The 23,414-nt window shown below is 41.8% G+C and overlaps 1 protein-coding gene and 1 long non-coding RNA gene across 6 annotated transcripts in view; one reads left to right on the forward strand and one right to left on the reverse strand.

The window, feature by feature from the left end:
- SLC4A4 (solute carrier family 4 member 4) overlaps nt 1-23,414 on the forward strand; it is a 197,592-nt gene that overhangs the window by 167,488 nt on the left and 6,690 nt on the right. For all 5 annotated transcript variants that reach the window (XM_042872178.1, XM_042872176.1, XM_042872180.1 and 2 more), the window contains 8 exons: nt 1,501-1,614; nt 2,159-2,320; nt 7,078-7,256; nt 8,616-8,688; nt 12,721-12,789; nt 14,407-14,580; nt 17,153-17,314; nt 21,926-22,022. In XM_042872178.1, the coding sequence (XP_042728112.1) occupies nt 1,501-1,614; nt 2,159-2,320; nt 7,078-7,256; nt 8,616-8,688; nt 12,721-12,789; nt 14,407-14,580; nt 17,153-17,314; nt 21,926-22,022 (1,030 nt within the window). The remainder of the gene's footprint in view (nt 1-1,500; nt 1,615-2,158; nt 2,321-7,077; nt 7,257-8,615; nt 8,689-12,720; nt 12,790-14,406; nt 14,581-17,152; nt 17,315-21,925; nt 22,023-23,414) is intronic.
- The window catches only part of LOC122180499, a 35,760-nt gene continuing 28,173 nt past the window's right edge, over nt 15,828-23,414 (reverse strand). The window contains exon 8 of the long non-coding RNA XR_006179108.1: nt 15,828-19,448. This is a non-coding gene — a long non-coding RNA (uncharacterized LOC122180499). The remainder of the gene's footprint in view (nt 19,449-23,414) is intronic.

Consider the following 23,414-nt stretch of genomic DNA (forward strand, 5'->3'; position numbering starts at 1 on the left):
GCCTTACTCTTTTGATTATATTGCAATTATAACATCTTGGTTATACATTCTGTCTCTGCAACTGAGCTTGCCATGACAGTTGTTAAACAAAGAATGGCAGTGGATAAAAAAACCAACAGGCCTTTTGGCTGTGAGGAGTTTACTTGAAATGTAGTGGACAAGCAGCTCTGCCCTCTCCAGGATATTCTGCCTTTGCCAGTTTCACCAGTTTTCTTCTGAAAGAAGACAGCAGGTTTCCACTTGTAGCCAAAAAGCCATGTTTGTGTAAGGCTTGTCCCCCATTTTTGGCATTCTAACACAATGAGATTTATCTTGCAAGGATTTTTACTGTTCTGTTATGTTATAACTGAACCTCTATTATTTTTAATAAAAAAAGAAATGAATTCCATCCAGCCTGAAACGCAGCTCAATTTATCTGTAACCATGTGAACCTAGGAGGCCTAGAAGGAACGTGTACAAAAAGCTCACAGTTACAGAGAAGCACAGTGGGGCCAGCCCAGTTTAGTTTCAGGGCCCAACCAGCGGCAGCTTTACATTGCTGTATTCCATTGTTTTCATTAGAGTTGCATTCTTTAAAATACGCAGAGGATTAACTGAGATGCTCCATTTCTCTTGTTGTCTACTTGGGTTAATTTTGGGTTAATTTACTAATTGAACAAAAAGCAAAACCATTTCAAAGTCTGCAGTTCAGACAGAACATCACATCTGTCATGGAAGTTTGTTTCCCCATCTACTAAAGGGAAGTCCATGACTATTTCCATTGTCATTTCCATTTAATTTTTTTCTTCTTTTTCTCATTTTTTTTCCTAATGTGCACTGCAAAATCAGACCCCTTGAAAGAACAGTATCTGGGCATAACACAGTATTTTATACTAAAGCTTCATACCTTGGGAATCCAGAGATGATGTGAGAAGCTCAACTTGTATCAAAAAAGCAGCCTCTGTCCCTGCAGAGAAAAACACGATTATGAGAATCAGAAGGCAAACAGAAGGAAATATTATTAAGTAACGTGTAAAAATGTCATTAAGTTTTTTTTTAAGTTTCATTTATAAATATTCAATATCTGTTAATGTTGGAAGCTGACCTTAAAGTCTCAGTAGTTTGGATGATCACAATGAAAACTTGCAAGATTATTTGAAAAAGAAACAAAGCTAAATTGTCTCAGAATTCTTCTCAAGATGTTAAATAGTTCTCAATGTTACTTTGGCAGTTTGACTTGCCAAAACAAGGAACCGGCAATCCTTCTCCTCAGACTTGTTTTCATATTTCCATTTAGGCTTAATTCTTTGGCTCTCAGGCAAAAAAAATGAAAGTAACAAGGCACATTTGGTTGAAATTGCATGAGACATTACAATGTAAACCCTACTTTCTACAGATGAGGAAATGATTATTTTGTATTGCCAACAAACGCATACTCGGAGTTTCACACAGTATGTAAGACATGGATGAAATGCTGTTTCATAGTGCTAACTAACCTTACCATGTTGACTCCTGTTTCAGGCCAGGAAGCTTATCAGTGACTTTGCCATTATCTTATCCATTTTGATTTTCTGTGGAATAGATGCCCTGGTAGGAGTGGACACACCAAAACTAATTGTGCCAAGTGAATTCAAGGTATGTAGTTGTCAACTCATTTTATGGCTTTTGGAATAGGTTCCCTTTTACGCCCAACTACCCTGTGTAAAATCAGTTGCCCTCAAAACAGGAAAGTAATTAGCTTACTACAAATGACCATTTTACTTCACTGTTATCCTTTTAACGAGCATTGTTTTGGTTGGCTGATCTCCTAAATCCTAGCTTGTCCTACCTCCTTTGGGTATAGTTTCTCATATCCAGGACTCCAAAGCTGGTGTTATATGCTCAGCCACCTCAGAGACATTTCCTTACTCAGATTCCTGGAGCCGTTTCAGAGAAACTGATCAGAGCAGCTGGCACGTTACTGGCACATTCCTCATAGCTCCTCTTGTAACCTTGCTGCTAATCAGCTTGCAAAAGCTGGCCATCAATAAGCAGTTTCATTTTCAAGAACTTTTTGTTGCTTTTGATTGGGAGAATTAAATTATCACAAACTTTGAAAAGCCCTGTGCATTTATAGCATAATGATATCTGTGCTATATTGTGGCTCTAACACATGCTTTCCTTTTCTTGCCCTTTAAAGCCAACCAGTCCTGAGAGGGGCTGGTTTATCCCACCTTTTGGAGGGAACCCATGGTGGGTGTACCTGGCAGCAGCCATCCCTGCACTGCTGGTTACTATCCTCATCTTCATGGACCAGCAAATCACAGCTGTCATTGTCAACAGGAAGGAACACAAGCTCAAGGTGGGTGTGCTTCGTGACTTGCATGTATGCAAAGAGCTATCCCATGATTTTTCTGTGCTAGAGATGGAGGAGGGCCTGTGGCAGTGTTTAGCACGCAGCGTGGTTTAGCATGCAAGGAAAAAGAAGGTGGGCACAGTAGATCAACCAGGTAAATATCTCACTCAAACAACAGCCTAATTGAGGGAGCATGGTGTAGCATGAGCCATAAATGGAAGAGGCAGAAATAGCTGGACAGGTGGGCTCTCCTGCCTTGCTTATACCCTTGAATATTCCCTTATGTCACCAATTACCTGGAAAGAGAACAGAAGTTAACTGTAGGATAAATACATTGGCGTGCATAGATCTACAGAGAGTATTTGTCATAGGCAGCTCAGGCTTGTTACTGGGAGAGCCTGTGTGCCTCTGCTCCAACCTGAGCAATGACCTGATTTTTCTTTGGACAGCACTGCATTATTGTCTCCAGGCCAAAACTTCTCTGATCTAATCAAAATAGGCAAACCTTCCCAAGATCTGATAAGCCCTTGTTACTGTTCTTATTGTAAGGCAATTGCAGGTCAGTGTTGCCAGCAGTCAGCAGAACAAAGTCTCTGTCGTGGCCTTTCCTGGTCACAGAACATCAGTGTGGCTGTCAGCCACTCCGAAGGAGAGCTTTGAGTGCCAGGGTGACTGCAGGAACCCACCTTGTATGGATATGGCAAAGGGTGGCCCACGTTTGGCAGCTGTTATGTTGGTGTTATGGCACAGTAAAATACAAGAAATAAGCTGAAGAGATTGTAGGTATGCCAAAGGCACAACCACAATTGGAGTTATTTAAAGCTTTATATCCGCTGACATGTAGCAGCTCAGGATGTAGTAATGTTTTTGAAATAAACTTTCCAGACCAGTGCTGTACAAGTTTTCATGCCTGTAGGGTTTTTCCCTTCCCTGCATGGTCAGTTCTGTTGAAGCACATTAAACTCCTGTAAAAGAAATCTCTCCCTTTTTTGCTAACAGCAGACATTTCAAGTGGCTTAACCCATGACAGCAAAGGCTCACTCTAAAAGCAGGTAGTTCTGGGTCATAGTTTTGATCGCCACTTCAACATTTATACTGAGAGCTGATGGAAATGTAGCTCTTCTGTGCACTGGGCTTTTACTTGAAAAAGAGGAGGATGTTCCATATGGTCACTTTGTAGGCATTAGGCAGTCAGTGTGATTTAACACTGACTTGAAAGACCAGAAGGGCACAGGAAAGGTTTGTTGTGCAGAGAAAGGAATGGTAGCTGGCTATTGTCTCATGCCATCTGGAGTTGGACAGATAAAGTTAATGCTGCGCCCACATCTTCCTCGTGGGAAGGCTAATCTTTACCCTGTCCTTGAAGCACACCATTAAGTGAAGGCACGTATGGAGGCAAGGTTCAGTACAGGTGTCTGCCTGCCTGTCAGACAGGGCAGTTGACACAGACTTGCTTTCTGCTGGTGTCTGATTTCCTCCTGTGATGGTGGCTTTTTCTTATTGACATGGCCTCAGTTTTTGGTATGCTTTAGCTGTCATGATTTGGTCTTCTTGCTGCTTGCTTTGTCCCAGCAAAGCCGGGAAAGGCCACAAAAACCGAAGTCCCCAGGTAATGCTTTCTGAGGAAGAGGCACCCAGCCTTTTTGTTGTGAGCTTCTGACTATCTGAACATAGAATCATGGAATTGTTCAGGTTGGAAAAGACCTTAAGGACTATCAAGCCCAACCACAACCTAACCATACTACCCAATTCTAACAACCCTCCACTAAATCATGTTCCTGAGCATCACATCCAAAGGGTTTTTAAACACGTCCAGAGATGGTGACTCAACCATGGGGAGGCATGGGGAGCCTATTCCAGTGCTTAACAACCCTTTCTGTAAAGAAGTGTTTCCTGATATCCAACCTAAACTTACCTTGGTGCAACTTGAGGCCATTTCCCCTCATCCTGTCACCAGTGAGAAGAGACCAACCCCAGTCTCACTGTAAGCACCTTTCAGATATTGCAAGAGAACAATGAGGTCTCTCCTCAGCCGTCTTTTTCCCAGACTGAACAGCCCCAGATCCTTCAGTCTCTCCTTGTAGGGCCTGTTCTCCAAGCCCTTCACAAGCCTTGTTGCTCTTCTTTGGACCTGCTCCAGCACCTCAATGTCCTTTCTGTACTGAGGTGCCCAAAACTGAACACAGTACTCGAGGTGGGGCCTCACCAATGCTGAGTACAGGGGCAGGATTACCTCCCTACTCCTGCTCATGCTATCATCAGCACTGGGTGTACTTTTTTAGTCACAAAGTATAAACATTCCCACAAGGTACTGTTTAATATAAAAAATTGTTTCCTGCTTCCTTTCTTACAGTTGTGAGAACATGCTTTTGTTTAAATGGGGGTTCTCCAGTCCTCTCCTGCTGCTCTGCATCAAAATGTACATTGGTGCACATCTACTGCAGGACCAAAGGAGGACTTTTTTTTCCTGCTGCTGCCCTGTTAAAGTATTGGCAAGGTAGCACTGAGTAACCGTCTGGGTGCTGCTGGCCAGCCAAAGCAAGCAGTGAATGTATTAGGAAAACAATGACTACTATTCAAGAGGAGCTGGGTTGCTTTCCCTCTTAGGTCACCACATAGGACTGGTTCATTTGTTCTTTCCAATAAAATCAAACTGAACAAGTTTAAAAAAAGGTTAATCTTTAAAACATCAAACTGTAAAGAATTCTTCGGTGTTTTTCTGAAGATCCTATTCTTTGATGTCGTTTGGTTTTTTTGCTTCTTCTCTTGGCATTTGTGACTGGTGAATTTTCTGTTCGTCCCCTAATGTATTTAAAAAAAAAAGATTAATAATAGGAGTGTACTGGATTTGGAGAAAGCTTTTTGGGGGTGAATTCACCCAGTGTTTTGCTAGCAGGTGCTGCTGTCTGCCTCTGACAGAAACTTCTGTTTACAATATCAGTTTCCACTGGAGTTTCTCTTCAGATCAGTCTGAAGAACAAAGGTTTCTAAAAAGAATCAAAAAATGAGGGCAGCTTTCTCATTTTGATGGGTTATGAGTCCCATGAGCTGCTCTTGTCAGTATGCCCCAGAAAGCATAGTTGGGCTTTCAGGAAAGTACCTTCAGTACCCAGCAAAATCAGCATTGCTCAGACTGACCATGAAGTCCTGACTGAGTTTCTGCAGTTGCGTTGTATCCTAAATATAGGAGTTGAGATCTTGCTCTGAGATAGGAGATGGTAAATGCTACCTTTTTGGCAGGCACCATATATCTCTAAGCTTGCTTTCAGGTAAGCTTCATTAAGTCATTGCATTGAGTTATTTTACAACAGCTGCCTCATAAAATAAGGCTTCTGTCTGGTTTTGTGAAAAGTTGGTTTGGGTGTTAAAAGCTCTGTGCATATCCATGCTGTCACACAAATGTGAGATGACTTGGCACACAGAAGTGCTGTTGTAGTTCCCGATGCCAAATGAAATAGCCCTTGAAATGGAAGGAGCTGTTGTACTTGGAAGAAAACATGAGGCCTGGGAAAGGGATTGTGAACAACTTCATTCTCCATTATACAGAAGAATTTCTGACTTTCAGAAGAGTACTTCAAGTCCAACTAAAGATAACAAACACTGTTTGTGTGCCATGTCTTTGCAAATCAGGATATGAGAGAAGAGAGAAACCAAGTGAAGTGAGCAAAGCAAAAGCAGCTGGATGGGGATTTCACACCTTGCACAGTCCAGAATGACATGTCCCTTTCCTCGCACCAGTACCTGGGTCAGCATTTCTCCCCCTCCATCATCAGTGGTTGTTGACTCCACTCTGACAGTGATGTTTGTGTGCAGAGCTAGACTCATATGAACACACAGTTGGTGAAAATTCTGGCTTCCCACAATGTCAAAAGAAGTCCTGTGCACTTGTAGCAGATCAGCAGGATAACTGCTCACACCATGTAAACTGCTCACTTGTTTACAGACTGCCCTTCCGTGTTCTTGCCCTGTCTAAACTCTCTCGTTTCTCTGTCTCATGCTCTGAAAATGTGTTCTAGTTCTGGTTTTGCACACACTGTGGAGTCAGCAGGGAGTTGGAATAGTGTTGGGTATTTGGTTTCTTGTCACTGTGTCATTTCATGTAAAAAAAAAATCTGGGAAAGCTTAACTTGTAAAAATAGCATATATCGTGTGTGTTTCCAGCTTTTGGTGGCTTTTTTTTTTTCTTAGAGGCAATATAGAGCTCCTCCAGGTTACCGTAAACACATTGTAATCACGATATACATATATTTTGAGAACTTGCTTATACTGTCTACAAGGTAAGACGTAACTCACCTAATACTTCCCAGTGAACACAACCTCTCTACAGTCATATTTAACTCGTAGTCTGCTGTGTAAAGAGTAGCACTGTACTGAACTACTTGACTGGCTGCAGGGCTTATCTTGCACCAACCCAACCTCCAAACACTGCACAGTGCTTGGTCTTTTGCCAGACTGCTTGCATGTCTGCTACTTTCTTATACTTACTGCTTAACCTCATTATATTGTTTTCAAAACTTGCCAGAACAGTATCATATACCTGCTTCCCCTGCTGAAGCAGGAGTTCATCCTTTATGTAGCAGTGTGACCCACTCTGCGAATTGCTTGTGAAAACTTCTGTCTCTTAGAGCAGCGAAGCAGTTCACTAAAGATACAGCTGAAGGAAATGCTGCTTGGTTGGTGTGCCTCTGCCCCGTGCCAGAACCTTGGCTAGTCCTTATGCATTTAGAATAATTAAAGCTAAGGCTGTCTGTCTCCCTTCACAGAAAGGTGCTGGATATCATTTGGATTTGTTCTGGGTGGCCATTCTGATGATTATCTGCTCCTTTATGGGTCTGCCCTGGTATGTTGCTGCGACTGTGATCTCCATTGCTCATATTGACAGCTTGAAGATGGAGACTGAAACTTCAGCCCCTGGAGAACAGCCCAAGTTTCTGGGAGTGAGGTATGTCAAACCAAATAGACCTTTATTACCTTGTTTGCCTGCAGAGATCAGTTTGTACTATAAATGGTCGTGCGTTGAACAGAGCATGTGTAGAAGTTCAGGGGGAAATAGCTCTTAGATTTGCAGTAAATCTTCAGATCAGCTGTGCTTCCTTACAGCTTTTTTTTTTCCTGCCTTCAGAGGATATATCCTCTTAGTTAGATGCTTATCTGGCATAATCCTTCTGCAGATACTCTTTCTTGAAAAGGAAGAAAACCATTCTACCATGTGTGTGTCTGTATACAGAGCGAGGGCAAGTGAAGGGAGGAAGAAAAGGGAACTTAATTTCAGAGTTGCAATAATTTTTGTCTACTTTGGGCATGCACACTGAAGCCACCTCTAACTACACAACGCTTTATGATCTGGTTTCATCGGGGCTCTGCAGTGTTTTCATGAAGAATCTCCTACATCCTTCTTTGTGTTTCCCAACCTGACTATGAGATTCAGCAGTTTTCCAGTGTCTGAGAAAGAAGATGTATTTACTTCAGATGTCTTTATCCATGGAAACTAGACAGGAGTTTGCTAGCAAATGTAGTGGTAAAAGACTTAAACTTGTTGTGGCTAAAGCAATCTATTCTATTAATTCAAACCATTTGTTCTGTATTTGGTTGCCCTTAATTAAGTGGCCTGAAGTGCTTTCCACAGGAGCAGCAGCACTCCTGGAAATCACTTAGTTAGGCAAATAATAGAAACTTAATGGCCTAACTTTAAGTACTCAGAAATACTATTTGCAAAAGCATTTTCAGATGCAGGGAGCAGTTGTGGGTGCCTCTTAAGTCAAATGTCCAGCACCCCATGAAGTCCTGGACCAGGGGATTGTGAACTCCCTTTGTACGTGGTGTGCAGAGCAGTGTACAGTACGGTGAGAAACAGCATTTATCTGTCGGAATACTGTGACCAAGCTTTGAAATATGTTGCTAATTTAAGAGTGGAGAGCTAATGATTTATTACCTATTTGCATGTTGTGAAAGCTGCCGTGCAGAGAATCTGGTTTGCTGGTTAACAGTTTCTAATGTTTAACATTTAAACACACTCTTCATTATTTGGTAGCAGCACTCTGCTGATCCACAAACAATGGAGCTAGGGAAACAAGCAAACATACAAAATCTGATTTGGTGCTTGAAAAAAGATCTGTATGAGGCTTGGTCATGATAAAGATGCCTGCCTGAAGGTGTTGGCTTGTTATTGTCAGTCAGCTTTGAAAACGTGGCTGCAAAAAATGAGTTGCCAGAATTTACATAGGTTTTGAATGCTCTAAGAAGGGAACAAAACTAGAAATAAAGCTGAAAACATACTGCTAACCTAATGCTTTTCTTCCAGGGAGCAGAGAGTCACTGGAGTCATTGTTTTCATTCTGACTGGTGTGTCTGTCTTTATGGCTCCTATCTTGAAGGTAAGCACGTAATCTTTTCTGCTTCCTTCTGCTCACAGAAGTGCAAGCAAGTGGCCAGGACCACAACTGTCACACCATTTCTGTGCTTCTAAAAAGGCTCATAGCTGAAGAATGGAAAAGTATTGAGAATCACTGATGCAACTCTTCAATTTAATGAAAGCTTAAATGTAACTTTTTGGAAGGAAAAAAATAATGTATCTGTGGTGGTGTGCTATAAATATATAGAATAGTACCAAGGTTCAGGGCTGTTGGTTTTGAGGGCTGTGATTTTAATTTAGGATTTTTCGTCTGTGTGCATGGTAAAGTTTTCTTTTATGATGTTATTCTCCTGCTGTGCTTGTGTTGTTAGGAAAGCATATTGCAGATAAACTTTGAGACCCTACTTATGACATCATGGAAGGTTGGTTGGCAGTGAAGCACAGTTGCTGTGTGAAAGACAGATTAACAGATGAATATGTAATCCAGAAAAGTACATTTGCATGTACACGTGTGTGCACATAGTAAAATATACACACAGGCACAAACCCAGGTGCTTATGTACTGGCTTTGTTCCTTTGCACAGTGCTCTGTATGCTGAGCTGCTGCGAGGTGCAGGAATGCAACTTCACAGCACCTTCTTTCAGGACACATTTACTCGCAGGAGGCCTCCAGGAGCCTTAAAACAGTTTTGTTTTATAGCTCCAGAAGAAGCTGTCAAGTGCAGAATTAAGAGTGCTTCTACAACATGTGTCAGAGGGAGGGACTGGGCTGAAGTTCCTACTTTTGGAGGGAGTAATGCAGCCTGCAGATATCTCTCACTTTCTCATTCACCCTGAAGCCTAGCTGTTTCTAGAGGAGGAAATAAGTTCTGTGGTATGAGTTGTCAGAACCAGATTTTCAGGATCTTCTACACGTGGATGATGAAAATCTTCATCTGGTATTTTACTCATGGGGCATGTGTGTGCCCACTGGAAGGAAGTAACTTTGATGAGAGAGAATATGCAGAACTGATGGCAATGAACACAGCCTACAGCAGATAGTATTACTCCATAGATAAAGTTCTGGCCAAAAATCTTTGGGACTGTTGCCACTGCCTTCGTAGAGCAGGAATTTTGCCCTGCCTATTAGGGCTGCCAAGGCATGCACCTCAGCAGTGTATGGCTCCTGCAGCTTGCCCTGCTTTTAAAAAGAGCCAGCACAACAATCAAATTTCCATTCTTTTAGGCTGAATCCTCCTAAAAGAGCACTCCTCTTCTTGCTCAAAAGCAATGCCCAGCTTGGCAGCACAGAAAATATGTTTCTGTAGAAAGCAGTGCAATAAAATGTGATTTCTTAATTTCCTGATCTTTTCTTACTGTGATTTTACTGAAGTCTGTGGATACTTGTGCTGCTCACGTACCATTCGATCTAGATAGGCAGCTATTTTCCAAGAGCTGAGATTTATTGGCACAGAACCACAAAGAAATGCATCCTCGGTGCATCAAATCACAGGATGAAACTAGAAAACGTGCTTAACTGTTCCTTGTGCAGGATACTGCCTGTTCCTGGGATGGCTTAAGTGGTGCTGCGTGCAGGCACACTGTTAGTTCGTGTGACCTTTCCTTGCAAGATCTCTCTTCCTCTATTCTGCAGGCTCTGTTATTTCCCCTGCTCTTGCTTCCCTCATTGTTCTTCTCAGCTTTTCCAAAGAATGTGTATGGGCAAGATCCTCACAGGAGGATGTCTGAGGATAAATTGGCGTGCTCCTTGCCCACGTGCCAATAGGAATTAGCTGGCAGTGTTTTAGGACCTTCAACAAACTCCAGTGGTAGGGTCTCCTGCAACTGCTTTGCAGAATGTATTGCAGAACATTTGGCCCTTCTCACGCCAGCAGCAAATTGAACACTAATGCTCCCAAACTCAATAAAACAGGGAATTCGCAGAATAATCCCATCCTTGTTTTTTGAGGGTGTTGTGTTTGTGCTGTTTTTGAATGTCACTCATCTTTCCAGCTCAGCTATGGCAGACCTCATCCAAAACATCCTCTACCCTGCTAAGAGAATGACAGGCACTTTCCTATAAATACATTCTTAATTCTGTTGGCTAGCAGCAGGTTTGTTCCGAGTGCCCATGCCAGCAACCCCATAGCCAGTGAATACTTTGCCAAAACATAATCTTCCAAAATGAAAGCACTGCTTGCTACTCTGGAGGATAACGTGCTGAAGTTTCTCTTACAAATGATTTACAGGATTAATTATAATGGAATGGTGAAATAATATTTAGACATATTTCTTTTTTTTTTTTTTTTTTGAAAAAGAGAGGGAGAAAGAATGGGAGAAAAGAAAGCAAGGTAAGTGAACTAGAAAGCCAAACTCATAAAGCCTCCTGCTCACCTTGCTGGAGGAGATACTGACTTATCTAATCCCTCAGATCTAGTGAGGATATTGAATCCCTTGGGTACTCATAACTGTGAACCACACACTGACTCCTCGTCCTTCCCCAGTAGGAGGGACAAACAGTACGGCAATAAAAAGATAAAGCAGCAGTCAAGGAGCTTGAAGGAGAGGGAGTGAGACAAGGAAGGAACATAGGCAGTGATGCTTTGATCTTTGAGGACGTGGTACGCATGGCACTGGCGTCTTTAGTGAAGTGAAATGCATGCATTCAGGATCAAGGCCTCCACAGAAATTTGCACAGTGCTGTGTTTATTACCTAGTAAACGATTAATGATGTAGTGGAGAACGCAATAAACAGACATTATTCGCCACTTTAATGAGTTACATAAACAGGTTGAAAAACAAACATTCCTACTATGTTAGTCCAGGTGACGCTCTGAGCAGGGAGACTTTGGTTGTGCTGCACTTGGCATTCTGTGGCAGCTGCCTGTCAGTACATGAAGGCTTCCCTCACTCTGAGCAGACAGCTGCAGAGCCCCTTCTGCTCTTTTTGGGTTGAAATAAGTGTGGCACAACGGCTTTTATTCAGATCTTGTTTGATTTGTGCCCAAGTATTTCCATTCACGTGCCACACATTGCACACAATTTTGTTAGTCAGAAAGAGCGCTCTCCCTTTTTTAGCTACTGTGCAATTGTTTTTGCCTTTGCAGAAGGCTCTGTGCTTTGGGTTGGAGGACCAGCTATTTTTTTCGGGGAAGCGTGTGTGTTGCTAGCATATGCAGGAATCTGCTGTAGACAAAGGGTTTCTCCTCTGCAGCTGCCTGGATTAGTGCAGACACTGGCTAATGTAGCTGGGCTGGTCCTGTGGCACAAGAGGGGAAGTTTAAAGTTGCATTTGCTTAAGTGGGCAGGAAGGTGGAGTTACCAATGGCTGCTCTTGCATTAAACCTTGCAAGGCACCTAGAGATGGGGCTGCACCCCTGCATATCCACTGCTTTTGAGCCTTCTTTATTTCCAAAGGATGCTGTTTCCACCTGCATGTGACCAGTGCGTAACACTTGAAGGAGTAGAAATCGTTGTTTGAAAAACCAATTTCTGGAAGAATGTAACTTATTGTCCATTATTTATTAATTGTAGCAGATTAGTGTGATTTAAAGATTGAGCACTTAGAGATTCACTTTGCATGATGATAATTGCTCATCTGGGATTCAAGGGATCAGCCCTTCTGGAAATACTTCCACTGTGTATTACGTTGGATGTGTAATAGGATCCATGATGCGTTTTCTTCCTCTGTTTTTCTACCTTCTGCTTTCAGTCTCATTAGAAACTATGAGGTGAAAAGTAGTTTGGAATTTACTGGAATGTTTTATCCCACCTCTTCTTAAATTTGATGGCTAGCTGTGGCACTATCTGTCCTTGTTTCTTTTGTTTCTTGGGGAGACTTCCAAGTTGCACTGAAATGGAAGAGAACAGGGCTCACTCAGCCTCTGCCCTGCTATCCAGATGTTCTTTCAACTCTCAAAATACAGCAGAAAGATTGTGCCTGTTACTGTACATTACCGATTCAAAAGTACAGTTCAGATCTGTCATGAGTGGGGGATTATGCCTCCCTGAGCACTAACATTGTGTCACATATGGAGGCGACTAACTTTGTTTCTCCTGCTCTTTTCCCCCGCAGTTCATTCCTATGCCTGTGCTCTATGGTGTCTTCCTGTACATGGGTGTTGCGTCCCTCAATGGCGTGCAGGTAAGCTTCCGCAGCGCCCAAGGCTGCTCTGGCATCTGTGAGCAGACTTCCCACAGGACCTTGCCCAGAAGATGGTAATCATTAATTATTACAAGGCTTCTCTTAGGACTTTCTGGCCTTCCTCTTCTCCTCCGTCACCTCATTTGTTTCCAAAGAAACCCAAGCAGTGCAGGAACTATTTACAAATATTGCCACACACTGGCTGTTCTTGAGAATGACACTAAAGGAAAGAAATTTGCTCAGCAGGAGAGCAGCCAAGTCTTGGCCCCATAAGCAATGATGGGGGCCTATGTGAAGACCCGGGATCCTTCTTCACCCCCAATACGCTGATACAGAGGACAGGGTGTGCTTACAAAGGCTCTAGGCTCACTTCTGAGATAGTTTGGGTCCTTTACTGGGGTATCTGTTACAGAGTGAAGAAAAACAAGAGAACATGATTTATGATGGTGGCATTATTCCGCAATGTTAACAAGTGGGAACATTGCTGTTTGCTATGGAAGGGAAGCCAAGCCCCCTTTCTTTGTCACTGGGGAAATATTACGTAAGGAGCCTTTCTCACAGTGCACTATCTTTAATTGGCGCTAGGAAGCTGGAAGTGTTTTTGTTGCTTTCTGGCACCCTATTAATTGTAGCCTTTCTTTCTAGTGTTTAGTTGTGCTCTAATGGGGAAAGACTCTGTGTTCTGTGAGTACCATGAGAGTTTATTTGGGTATTCTTTAAAATGGCCCAGGCTTTCATTCACTGGTTTGAGATAAATCTGGTCTCAGAAATGGGCAACAAGCCCAAGTTCTGGTAAGAGACAACGGGGGGATTGTAATATTCGCCCTTGGGCTGGTTCTCCTGGAGGGGATTTCCCCTGCTTTCTGGCACAGGTGGTCACTGAACTGTGTGCTTACTTATTTTCCCCCATCAAGGATGTTTTTCACTTAGTGAGAACTCTCCATTTTGGTTTAACTCCAAGTCCACCAGTCCAGCATGGGCAAGGGACACTGTCTGAAAAGCTGCCCATCTTCTTCAGTTGGGTGCATTCTATTCTTTGTTAACATGATGTCTGCCCTCACCTCTGCTGACCTCTGCTTGCAGTTAATTTGACAAAGGCACTACTTTTAAATACCAAATGTCTTTATAGCATTCCTGGCAGGAACAGGGAAGTTAAAAGAAGTAACCCAAGCATTAATGCTGGCCGTAGTCAGGACATTCAACAGAAAATTTCCTCTGTCTCCAGCTACAGCAGATCAGTCCAATTCTTTTGGAGCCAGCAGAGCTATTTCCACTGACACCTAAGTTTTTTGGTTTAAATATTAATCATCAGATTACATGGAGTCCTGCTCCCTAAAATAAAAGCACCTTAAGGCCTTGCTTTGAGAAATGCTTCATTTCTGTTTCTGTGTAGGTGCCAAATGTGGGTGTGGAAGCTTAACTTCAATTGCCCACTGCATTAAGCAATAATTGCTCAATACAGAGGAACCATGCTGCCTTCTATGCTGTGCGATGTGCATGGAAGGAAAGCAAGTCGATTCAAGATCTCACTTAATAGTTTATTTATGCAATTGTCTCACTTCCTTGTTTATCCTGTGTTTCATTTATATGTATGTTGCTTTTCCATTTTCCATCCAGTTCATGGATCGTCTGAAGCTGCTCTTGATGCCTCTAAAGCACCAGCCTGATTTTATCTATCTGCGTCACGTCCCGCTGCGCAGAGTCCATCTGTTCACGTTTCTGCAGGTGGTTTGCTTAGCCCTACTCTGGATTCTCAAGTCAACTGTGGCTGCTATCATATTCCCTGTCATGGTAGGTGATATTCTCCTTTGCCTTTTCCAGTCACACCTCTGTTCTGTAGCCTGGGCCTTCCACGCATGGGCATACTCTCCCACAAACCATGCAAATCAAATCCTCTCACTGTAAAAGCCCTACCTTAGAACTCCACTTAGAGCTCCATTCATTGTGCTGATGTAAGATTACACAGGGTGAATGTTCTCCACATTCTCTCAGGTGCTGTGGCTGCCTTTACATAAATGCTCTGGAGGGGAAAGCAAGCTTCAAAAGTTAATTTTTTGCCAGATAGGTGCAGTTAGTTTTGACCGCTCCTGGCTGCCAAGGTTAGATTTGCTGTGTTTTCTCCTTGACCTGCATGAATGAATGAGTGCAGAGTTTTCCTATTTCAGTCCACACTAAGTACTGTACAGAAAATGTCTCCCATACTTTTCAGTAACACAAATTGAGAAAGGCAAATGAAGTGGTAAGGCTGATCTCACTGCTCAGAGAAACGCCAAGTGGAGAGAAGGATTCGCATAATCAAGAGTGAGGAAGGGATTCTCTTTTTCTTGGAAATTGAGTAAAAGGGCAAGGATGTTGATTCACGTTTCACATCTGAGATTGCTAAAAATATCTATAGGATGCACGTTATCTTTCTAACGATGCGTGTCAGAATCATGTTAAAAACATTTTTTGGATCCTGAATTATAAATAATTCATCACACAATTATTTCATAAAGACACACTGTGCAGTCAGTCTGATACGGTATTTCTACATCAAGGAAGGGGAACAGTGAAACAGCTATCTGTGCAATTAGATGATTACTACTCCTAGAGACACAGTTAGGTGCACATGCCAAATAAGAAATAAACAAGTGGTAAGGGGAATTAGCACATACACTTGGCACGAGGCTCCAAACCCGGCCAAGTTCCAAAACATGCAGCCATTTACATTGATCACTGGAGTAGTTTATGTACATAGTATGGGAGCACAGAGCAGACCCTTCTCTGCCTCCATACCCCTCCTGTGACTTAGCTAATGTAGTAATTTTATGTAATTTTACAGACAAATGGATCCAGTGTGGCCATAGCAGCATGCCAAGAGACCGTCTCTCTTGGAAATGGGTCAGAATGCTGTAAAGTCAACACTGTATGAAACTTGCTTATTACATTTTGGCCCAATCTCCCCTAGTTTCAGGTTTATTAATGAGTAAAATCTCAGTTGTGGGTGCAGTTACAAAACTCCAGTGCTTATTTAAGAAAGCAAAATGAAGGAAAGCAGGAAACAAAACAAAGGCATTTATTCTCTGATGCTAGTGAAATGAGAAAGGCTGATTCAAGTGAAAAAAGTAAAACATACAAATATTTTTGCTAGGACATATACAAATATATAAAGATATTAAAAGCAGTTTCCAGTGGCATGCTCATTTTCCATTGCATTCTCATGGCTGTATTGTATTGTTGAATGCTGAATTTAAGATCTGAAGATTTCCTCTTTGTCCATAAGAGAATCTTCACGTTTGCTGAAGTTTGTTATACTTACAGATGTGACTGGATCTAATGATAAAACCTCAGTTATTACACTTGAGAACAGGAAGACTATTAGCTTACAACCTGACTGTGAAGACCTAACCAACAGCCAGCCCCCTGCTTATTTGTGGAGAAAGTACTTTTAATAAAGAGGGAATTTATAGTGAAATAATGATGGGTGCTTCCATGGCATCTTTCCACTCCCTGAGTAATTTTTCACTTCTGAACCCCACTTAAATTATAGTCAAAGTTTGAGATCCATTCTGAGGGATAATTTCTGCCATTGATCTTCATCAGTTGGAGCAAACTGTTCTGTCTTAAAATCTGTCTCCTGTTGCTAGGAATGGATGACATCTTTTTATAACCAAGTTGAGCTTTCGTTCTGCATTGCACCCTTTAGTAGAGTGTACGTGTAATCTTGGTATGCATCTGTTGGTTATGCTAAATTTCAGCATAGATGTAGACACCCATTTCAGACGTGTCCCTTACTTTTTTTCCCAGTGCTTTAGAGTGCAGTCTTACCCAGAAAAAAGCTTTTCCTTCAGTTTCTTGCAAACACAATCCTAGCAAATTTAATACTGTAAAATTGAAAGCACACCTACACCGCTGTATAATTTTTAAAGAATTGTTCTATCTGGAGAAATGGTGAGAGGAAAAAAAAAAGTAAAGAAAATTGCTCAGGATGCCCTTGTGAACATGCATATGTAAGCTGAATCCCTCAAATGGATGAAAATACTCATTTTGGGCCTCTCTAGTTAATTATTTTGTCTGATACTTGTCAGCAGGAGATTAAAGCTGACTTCTGCCTTTACGAAAGCAGTAAGTGATTACATTACTGTTCCTGTATGTTGCTTCTGTTTAATCTGATATGAAATACTGCTGCTTGAGGCCTGACCCAGTTCCATTCATTAGATTTTCAAGGTGAACAACTGAAATATCTCAATAACCTTGTTCTCTATATGTTCTGTTACAACCAAAATTCAAGTGTTAGGAATTAAAAAGTAGCATGAACAGGTATGCACAGAATGTTTCCAGTCAAAAATGTGTCCAAGTGAAAAGTCTCTCCCTGCCTTTTCAGATCTTGGCACTTGTAGCAGTCAGAAAAGCCATGGACTACCTCTTCTCCCAGCATGACTTAAGTTTTCTTGATGACGTCATTCCAGAAAAGGATAAGAAAAAGAAAGAGGATGAGAAGAAGAAGAAAAAGAAGAAGGGCAGTCTGGACAGTGACAATGAGGATGTAAGGAACTTCTCTTTTTTTTAAAAAAAAAAAAAAAACAAAACAGAAAACTACTTTGGGGATGGTGGTTTCCCCATCCTCTTTTGAAGCAAACCAGCACAGTCCCTACCTGGTGCAGCAAATGAGCCCCAAACAAAACCTTTTCAACACTGCCTTCCCTTTTCCAGGCATCCGCAGCCTGTGGTAGCTGGAACTTGCATTGCCAAAAATGCGATCACACTTTCCACAAGTGAGCCCAAGATATCTGCTGACATGTTATGTTCTTTACTAGAATACCTTGTATCATCCTGTCTAGTTCATCTTCCCCTCCCTCCTCTGCCTTTCTCCCCTCATTGTCTCTTATGTTTTAGGAGGAGAAAGGTTTTCGCTAGCAGCTCTGATGCTTCTGAAAACAGCCTGCTTTGTTCTCTTTTCTAATTACTCTTTTTAAAAGCACAGTAAGTTAAGTCTTGTCATGTTTCAGGAGAGGCTTTGTTGTCTGTTTTTAATACATTTAAATAGCATACGTGCCCTTTTGCCAGTGTGTTTTACTCTTTGCTTCTATCTCAGGTTGCAGCATGTATATACCTACAGAAACTGTAGTAGTTTAACTTACCTTGCTAATTCAGTACTAAGTGTGGTGACCTGATTAGACCAGATCCATGTGCCTTAGAAAATGATACTTTTTATTGTAGATGTAGTAAGATGAAATGTGGTACTTGTGCCTTCAAACATTTTCCTACCCAGACCTCGTGGGAACTCAAATTCTATAAACTTAAATGAAAGTGGTGAACACACTGATTACAGAGCACTTCATATAGAAATGTGAACTTCCTTCGGAGAGCTGGCTGCCTCAGTCTGCATCATTTTTTGCTGGATGACTGTGTACCAAGGGAGCTAAGCTTCATTAATTATGAGCTACATGGAGAACACTGACATAGCATCAGAAGTTCTGCTTGTGTAATTTCCAGAGTTAATGAAGAAAGACTTTTCATGTGATTTAGACAAAGATCACCTGGAGCTGGAAAATACCACATCGATACAGAGCTGGAGAAATAAAATGAGAAGGCATCATGCCTTGTGAGGAAAAGCCAGCTGACACATTCTTGTAGATTCACACCTAGCTCACTAACCTGCAGCCAGGAATACCCAAGTTCTGAAGTCTTGTGTGGTACGACAGAGGAACAGCAACCTCAGTTGCTTGCCTGCTTGCCCCCTGGCCTTTTTGGTTGATGCGAAGTGGGTAACAGCGACCTCAGGAAAAGGAAATTCCTGAAGAAGGAGCTACTGGGTCAGTGTTATTTCCCAGAAGCATTTTTTGCAGTGAAGCCTTAGGAAAGTGCAAGCAAGCCATGGTTAGCTGTGGGAAGCACTGCTGCCACCACACTGTGAGGTGACAGTGCAGCAGAGCAGTCCTGCAGCACTTCTGCTTTTTCTACTGTGTATCATCTGTATCTTTCCTGTACTGAGCAGAATTGCCACAGTAGCCCTATTTATGCAATCAGATGAGTGAGATAATGTGTCTTCTAGTGTAATATGGCAGCTCCAAGAGTTCCTCCAGATCATTCTGATGCCTGGCCTTACTCAAGGTAGGCAGGACAGGAAACACAACCACGACCCAGATGGAGAACACGCTGGAGCTCAAGTCCCTTACGTGACAGCTGTGTTAGAGGTGACAAAGTCCAGCTATTCCAGTGAAAAAATATACAGTGGCCTTTCTTCAGAGAATGTATGCTCTATAATGCAGGAAATATACACAAGAATCAAAACTAGGAATTTTGTAGTGAGGGTGCGGTGACACAGGAGGTAGCTTGGATCCACTCCTCATTAAATCAGGCTGAATCCCAGCTGTGAAGATTAGTCCTTATTTCAGACAGCAAACTCCCCTTTCCCTTCCTTCCTAGCAGGCACTGACCACTAGACTACTCTGTTCCTGCACTCTTCTATCAAGAAATCTTGAGGACGCATTTCTTAGCAGTACAGGTCCTGCTGAGACTTTCAGCTCATGCCTGTATGACTAATAGGGAAAGCAGAAGCTTCAAGCATCAGGAAAGCTCTCACCTACGAACATGCTGATGAGATCCAAGACTTCTACGTTATCGGTATCACATCAACAGAAAACCACATGTGCACATTCCCACGTTGTCCCTCTCAGCTGTGGGAGACAACATAAGAAATGCTTTTTCTCTTCTATTACTCCAGTGAAACAGGATGTAAAAATTCTGACACTGATGTTTCAATAGTGTGCCATCATCTGCAAGCTACCTCACCCCAGGATACGCGCATTTATGTACTACTGTGTGTAGAAAGGTGTTCCTTGCACAGGCCTCCCTTTTCATTTCAATGGCTCCAGCATGTGGAAAGCCAAGGTCAAGGGTTTCCTTCAGTAGATTTGTATGACTGAAAGTGAAAGAAGATGTCCTGCTGTACATACTGAAAAGTCAACAAAGGTTTGACTCATTTCCTTCATTATGATTGATCTGAATCCAGCAGTATAGTATCCCTAGCCATGTCTCCTGTATCTGGTGTATTTTAAACCTCATAGACTTTCAGGTACAGTACTCAGTCACGTGGGTAACAGAATTTATGCAGAATGTTCTCACTCAACTTGTTCTTGTTTTTTTTTCCAGCACTTGCTTTTGGCAGCTTCCTGAACATAAAGCACTTGGTGTTATGGGTTTGATTATTGTCACCCTTTCCATTCCAGAAATATGCCTCTTTAAAATTAAAATTAGTACTGTGGGGTTTTGCAGGCATTCTACTGATAAGAGTTGAGAAGAGAATTGCTGGACGTTGTGAATTCAAGTGGTGTTATGTAAACAAGCACAGCAAAACCTGGCATTAACAGAGACTGCTCTTTAGCACGAGTTAGGATTTACTATTAGTTCTCACTGGGGATTTGCTGGCAGTTAGGGACAGCAAGAAAGGAGCTGCAAAGAAAGTTTTTCAGTAACTTGGTGAAAATTACAGCCGCTAATTGCTGGATTTACCTAAGCTTGTGTGTAGTGGAAAGCTGAATTTTGTCTCAGATTTTATGTCCAAAATGCATGATCCAGGAAGCACCAGCCAATTTTTAAAAAAGACACTGGGATGTTATATTTAGGTTAAGAATCAGAAGTGATGTGTGATAGCCTCTTTTCCCCTTTAGAGTACTTTTGCCAACCATAGGCATTTTCTCTATCTCTTTTTTCTTTTTGCATGGTCAAGTTTAAAGCAGCTCGAGCATGAGCACTCCCATTCCACAGATCTTTTATTTATTAGCAGCAGAACAGTGATATGTTGGACGGATTACTCAACTCTTAGCTCGCTTACAACATAACTCCAAATGGATGGGAATTCTGGTATGGCTTTATTGCCTCCATGTCTTTTTAGAATTTATTTGAGCTATGCTTATATATAGTTTTGTTAAAAATAAGTAATGTGCATATATATGCACACATCTGAGGAAACATTTTGCTAGTGGAGTACACACAGCATTGCACTGGATGTCTGTAACATTAAAAAACAAACAAACAAAACAAACTAAAAAGAAGACCCAGGGAGAGAGATTTTCTGGTTTCTGTTATGTTTTCCTACTCTGACTTTTAGGTCAGATTCCCCCCAGCGCAGTGTTATACTTCATACTTCGTCTTGTTCTCTCTAGGAATAAAGCTAGGTTAACATTTCTGGCACACATCACTTGGTGTGTATCACCTTAATTTCTTTGCCAAGTCAAACAGTATCAGCCCTTCTCTGATTACAATAAACTGTTTGATAAAAATTAATTAATTAATTAATTAAAAGCCAAGTAATTCAGCACCTTCTAAGCACAAGCAAGTGGGTTATTATTGGAACCAGTGGGACACAGTGGGGACTCAGTGGTCACAGAGTGCTGATAATTTGAGCAAAAGCTCGCTGACTTCAGCAGAAAGCTATCTTGGAGAAAGGCTTGCTAACAAGTACAGCTTTTCTCTGCGCTTGTAATTCTTCTTGAACAGTCTGCTGTATCTCCTGTGTGGTGGGATTACATGAATTCTGGATTTGATGAAACATCTTACTGTAAGCAGAGGTATAATTGGGACTAGGTCTGACTTTATTTAAGTAACAAATAGAAAGAGGAAAACTCTTTCTTTGTACAATAGAAGTTAAAGATTGTCTGCCTGATACTTCCTTGTAGAACAGTTTGGAGGGAGAAAAAAATATAGAGATTGTCCTGCTATAATTCATAGGAATCACAATAAGAATAGAAACTTTTTGGTGAGATTTCTCAGAAGCCAGTGCCCTATCATTTCTGCCAACAAATGCATGTTTGATCCATTATTTCCTGTAGTCAACCCCAAGCTGACTCAGATTGTGTCTTATAAACTAGTAGCATAGGAACTGGTGAGGTGGAGAGAGGAAAAGATAACGCTTACTTAGATAAGATTATTCTTTCAGTCTGCTTTACTTGCATAGTGTGAAGAGGGAAAGTAAGGTGCAAAAGGGATCCAGTTTAAAATCAAGAGGCCATCAGCTGGTCTACAGAATTCCTTCTTTTTCTTTTACTTTTCTCCTGATTTCTACAGAAATTATGTGAAGGATAATATTAATTTGTGGGTGACAGTAAGAGAGCAGTGGAAATTTTCTAAGAACTTTTACACGTTTCTTTCACAGTCTGACTGCCCCTACTCAGAAAAAGTCCCAAGTATTAAAATACCAATGGACATCATGGAGCAGGAACCTTTCCTAAGTGATAGCAAACCTGCCGACAGTGAGTAGAACTAACCTCTTGCATGCCTGCGTGACTCTGACGTGCAGTACAAAATATATATATAAATTAATTTTTTTTTAAAGCTTTTCTATTGTTTCAGAAGTGTGGGGTTTTTGTTTGTTTTTAATTTCCAGGTCTCTGATTTATGACAGTATTTGGCTTTGTTTTTATGTATTCTTTTTTCTTTCCAAAATCTGTGTTATTTCTTTTGGTGCCTCCAGCTTAAACTGCTTTTGTCCAGCTATGTTTCGTGATAACTTCCTTTCTCCTCCTCTCTGTAACTCCCCCATCCACTCAGTCCATTTCTGACCTTTGCCATTTTATGTTAAATTTGCTGATGGTTTGCGTTTATTTTTCCTGAGTCTATTGCTCTGGATTTGCAGCATGTCTGAACTGCATTTCTGTCCTGTTACTGTTTATTTCCTTAGGTTCCAAGCAGTTGCAAAACTCAGCACTTTGAAAGAATAATTAAGCATGTCATTGATTCACATTATTCATTACACTGACAAAGCAGTGATCATTTGACCTTTAACACATTTCCCTTCTTAGGTGACTTGCTTTTGTGCTATTGTGTCTTTCTATTTCTTAGGTTAATATCCTGGAATCAAGGAATGGTAGGGGTTGGAAGGGACCGCTAGAGATCATCCAGTCTAAACTCCCTGCAATAGCATGTTCCCTTACAGTAGGTTGTACAAGAAAGCTTCCAGGAGGGTTTTGAATATCTCCAAAGAAGGAACCACAGCCTCTCTGGGCAGCCTGTTCCAGTGCTATGTCATACTCAAAGTAAAGAATTTCTTTCTCATGTTTCAGTGGAAATTCCTGTATTCTGGTTTTTGTCTGTTGCCCCTAGTCTTGTCACTGGGCACCACCAAAATAACTTGGCCCCATTCTCTTGACACCTGCCCTTCAGAGATTTCTAAGATCTTCCTCTTAGTCTCCTCCAGACTGAAAAGTCCCAAGTCTTTCAGCCTTTTCTCATAGGGGAGATTGCTCCAGGCCCCCAGTCATTTTTGTGGCCCTCCACTGGACTCTCTCTAGGAGTTCCCTGTCTTTCTTGAACTGGGGAGCCCACAACTGGACACTGTACTCCAGATGAGGCTTTACCAAGGCCGAGTAGAGGGGGAAGAGAACCTCTGTTGACATGCTGGCCATGATCTGTTTAATGCACCCCAGGGTCCCACTGGCCTTCTTGGCCACAAGGGCACACTCCTGGGTTCATGGTCAACCTGTAATCCACCAGGACACCTTGGGTGTCCTCTGCATAGCTCCTTTCCATCAGTTCAGCCCCTAACCTGTACTGGTGTGTATGGTTATTCCTCTCCATGCATAGGACTGTACGCTTGCCTTTGTTGAACCCTCATCAGGTTCATCTCTACCCAGCTCCCCAGCCCA

Source organism: Lagopus leucura, unplaced genomic scaffold (genome assembly GCF_019238085.1).
Source record: "Lagopus leucura isolate 7727_CA_CO unplaced genomic scaffold, USGS_WTPT01 Super-Scaffold_100004, whole genome shotgun sequence".
Classification (NCBI taxonomy): domain Eukaryota; kingdom Metazoa; phylum Chordata; class Aves; order Galliformes; family Phasianidae; genus Lagopus; species Lagopus leucura.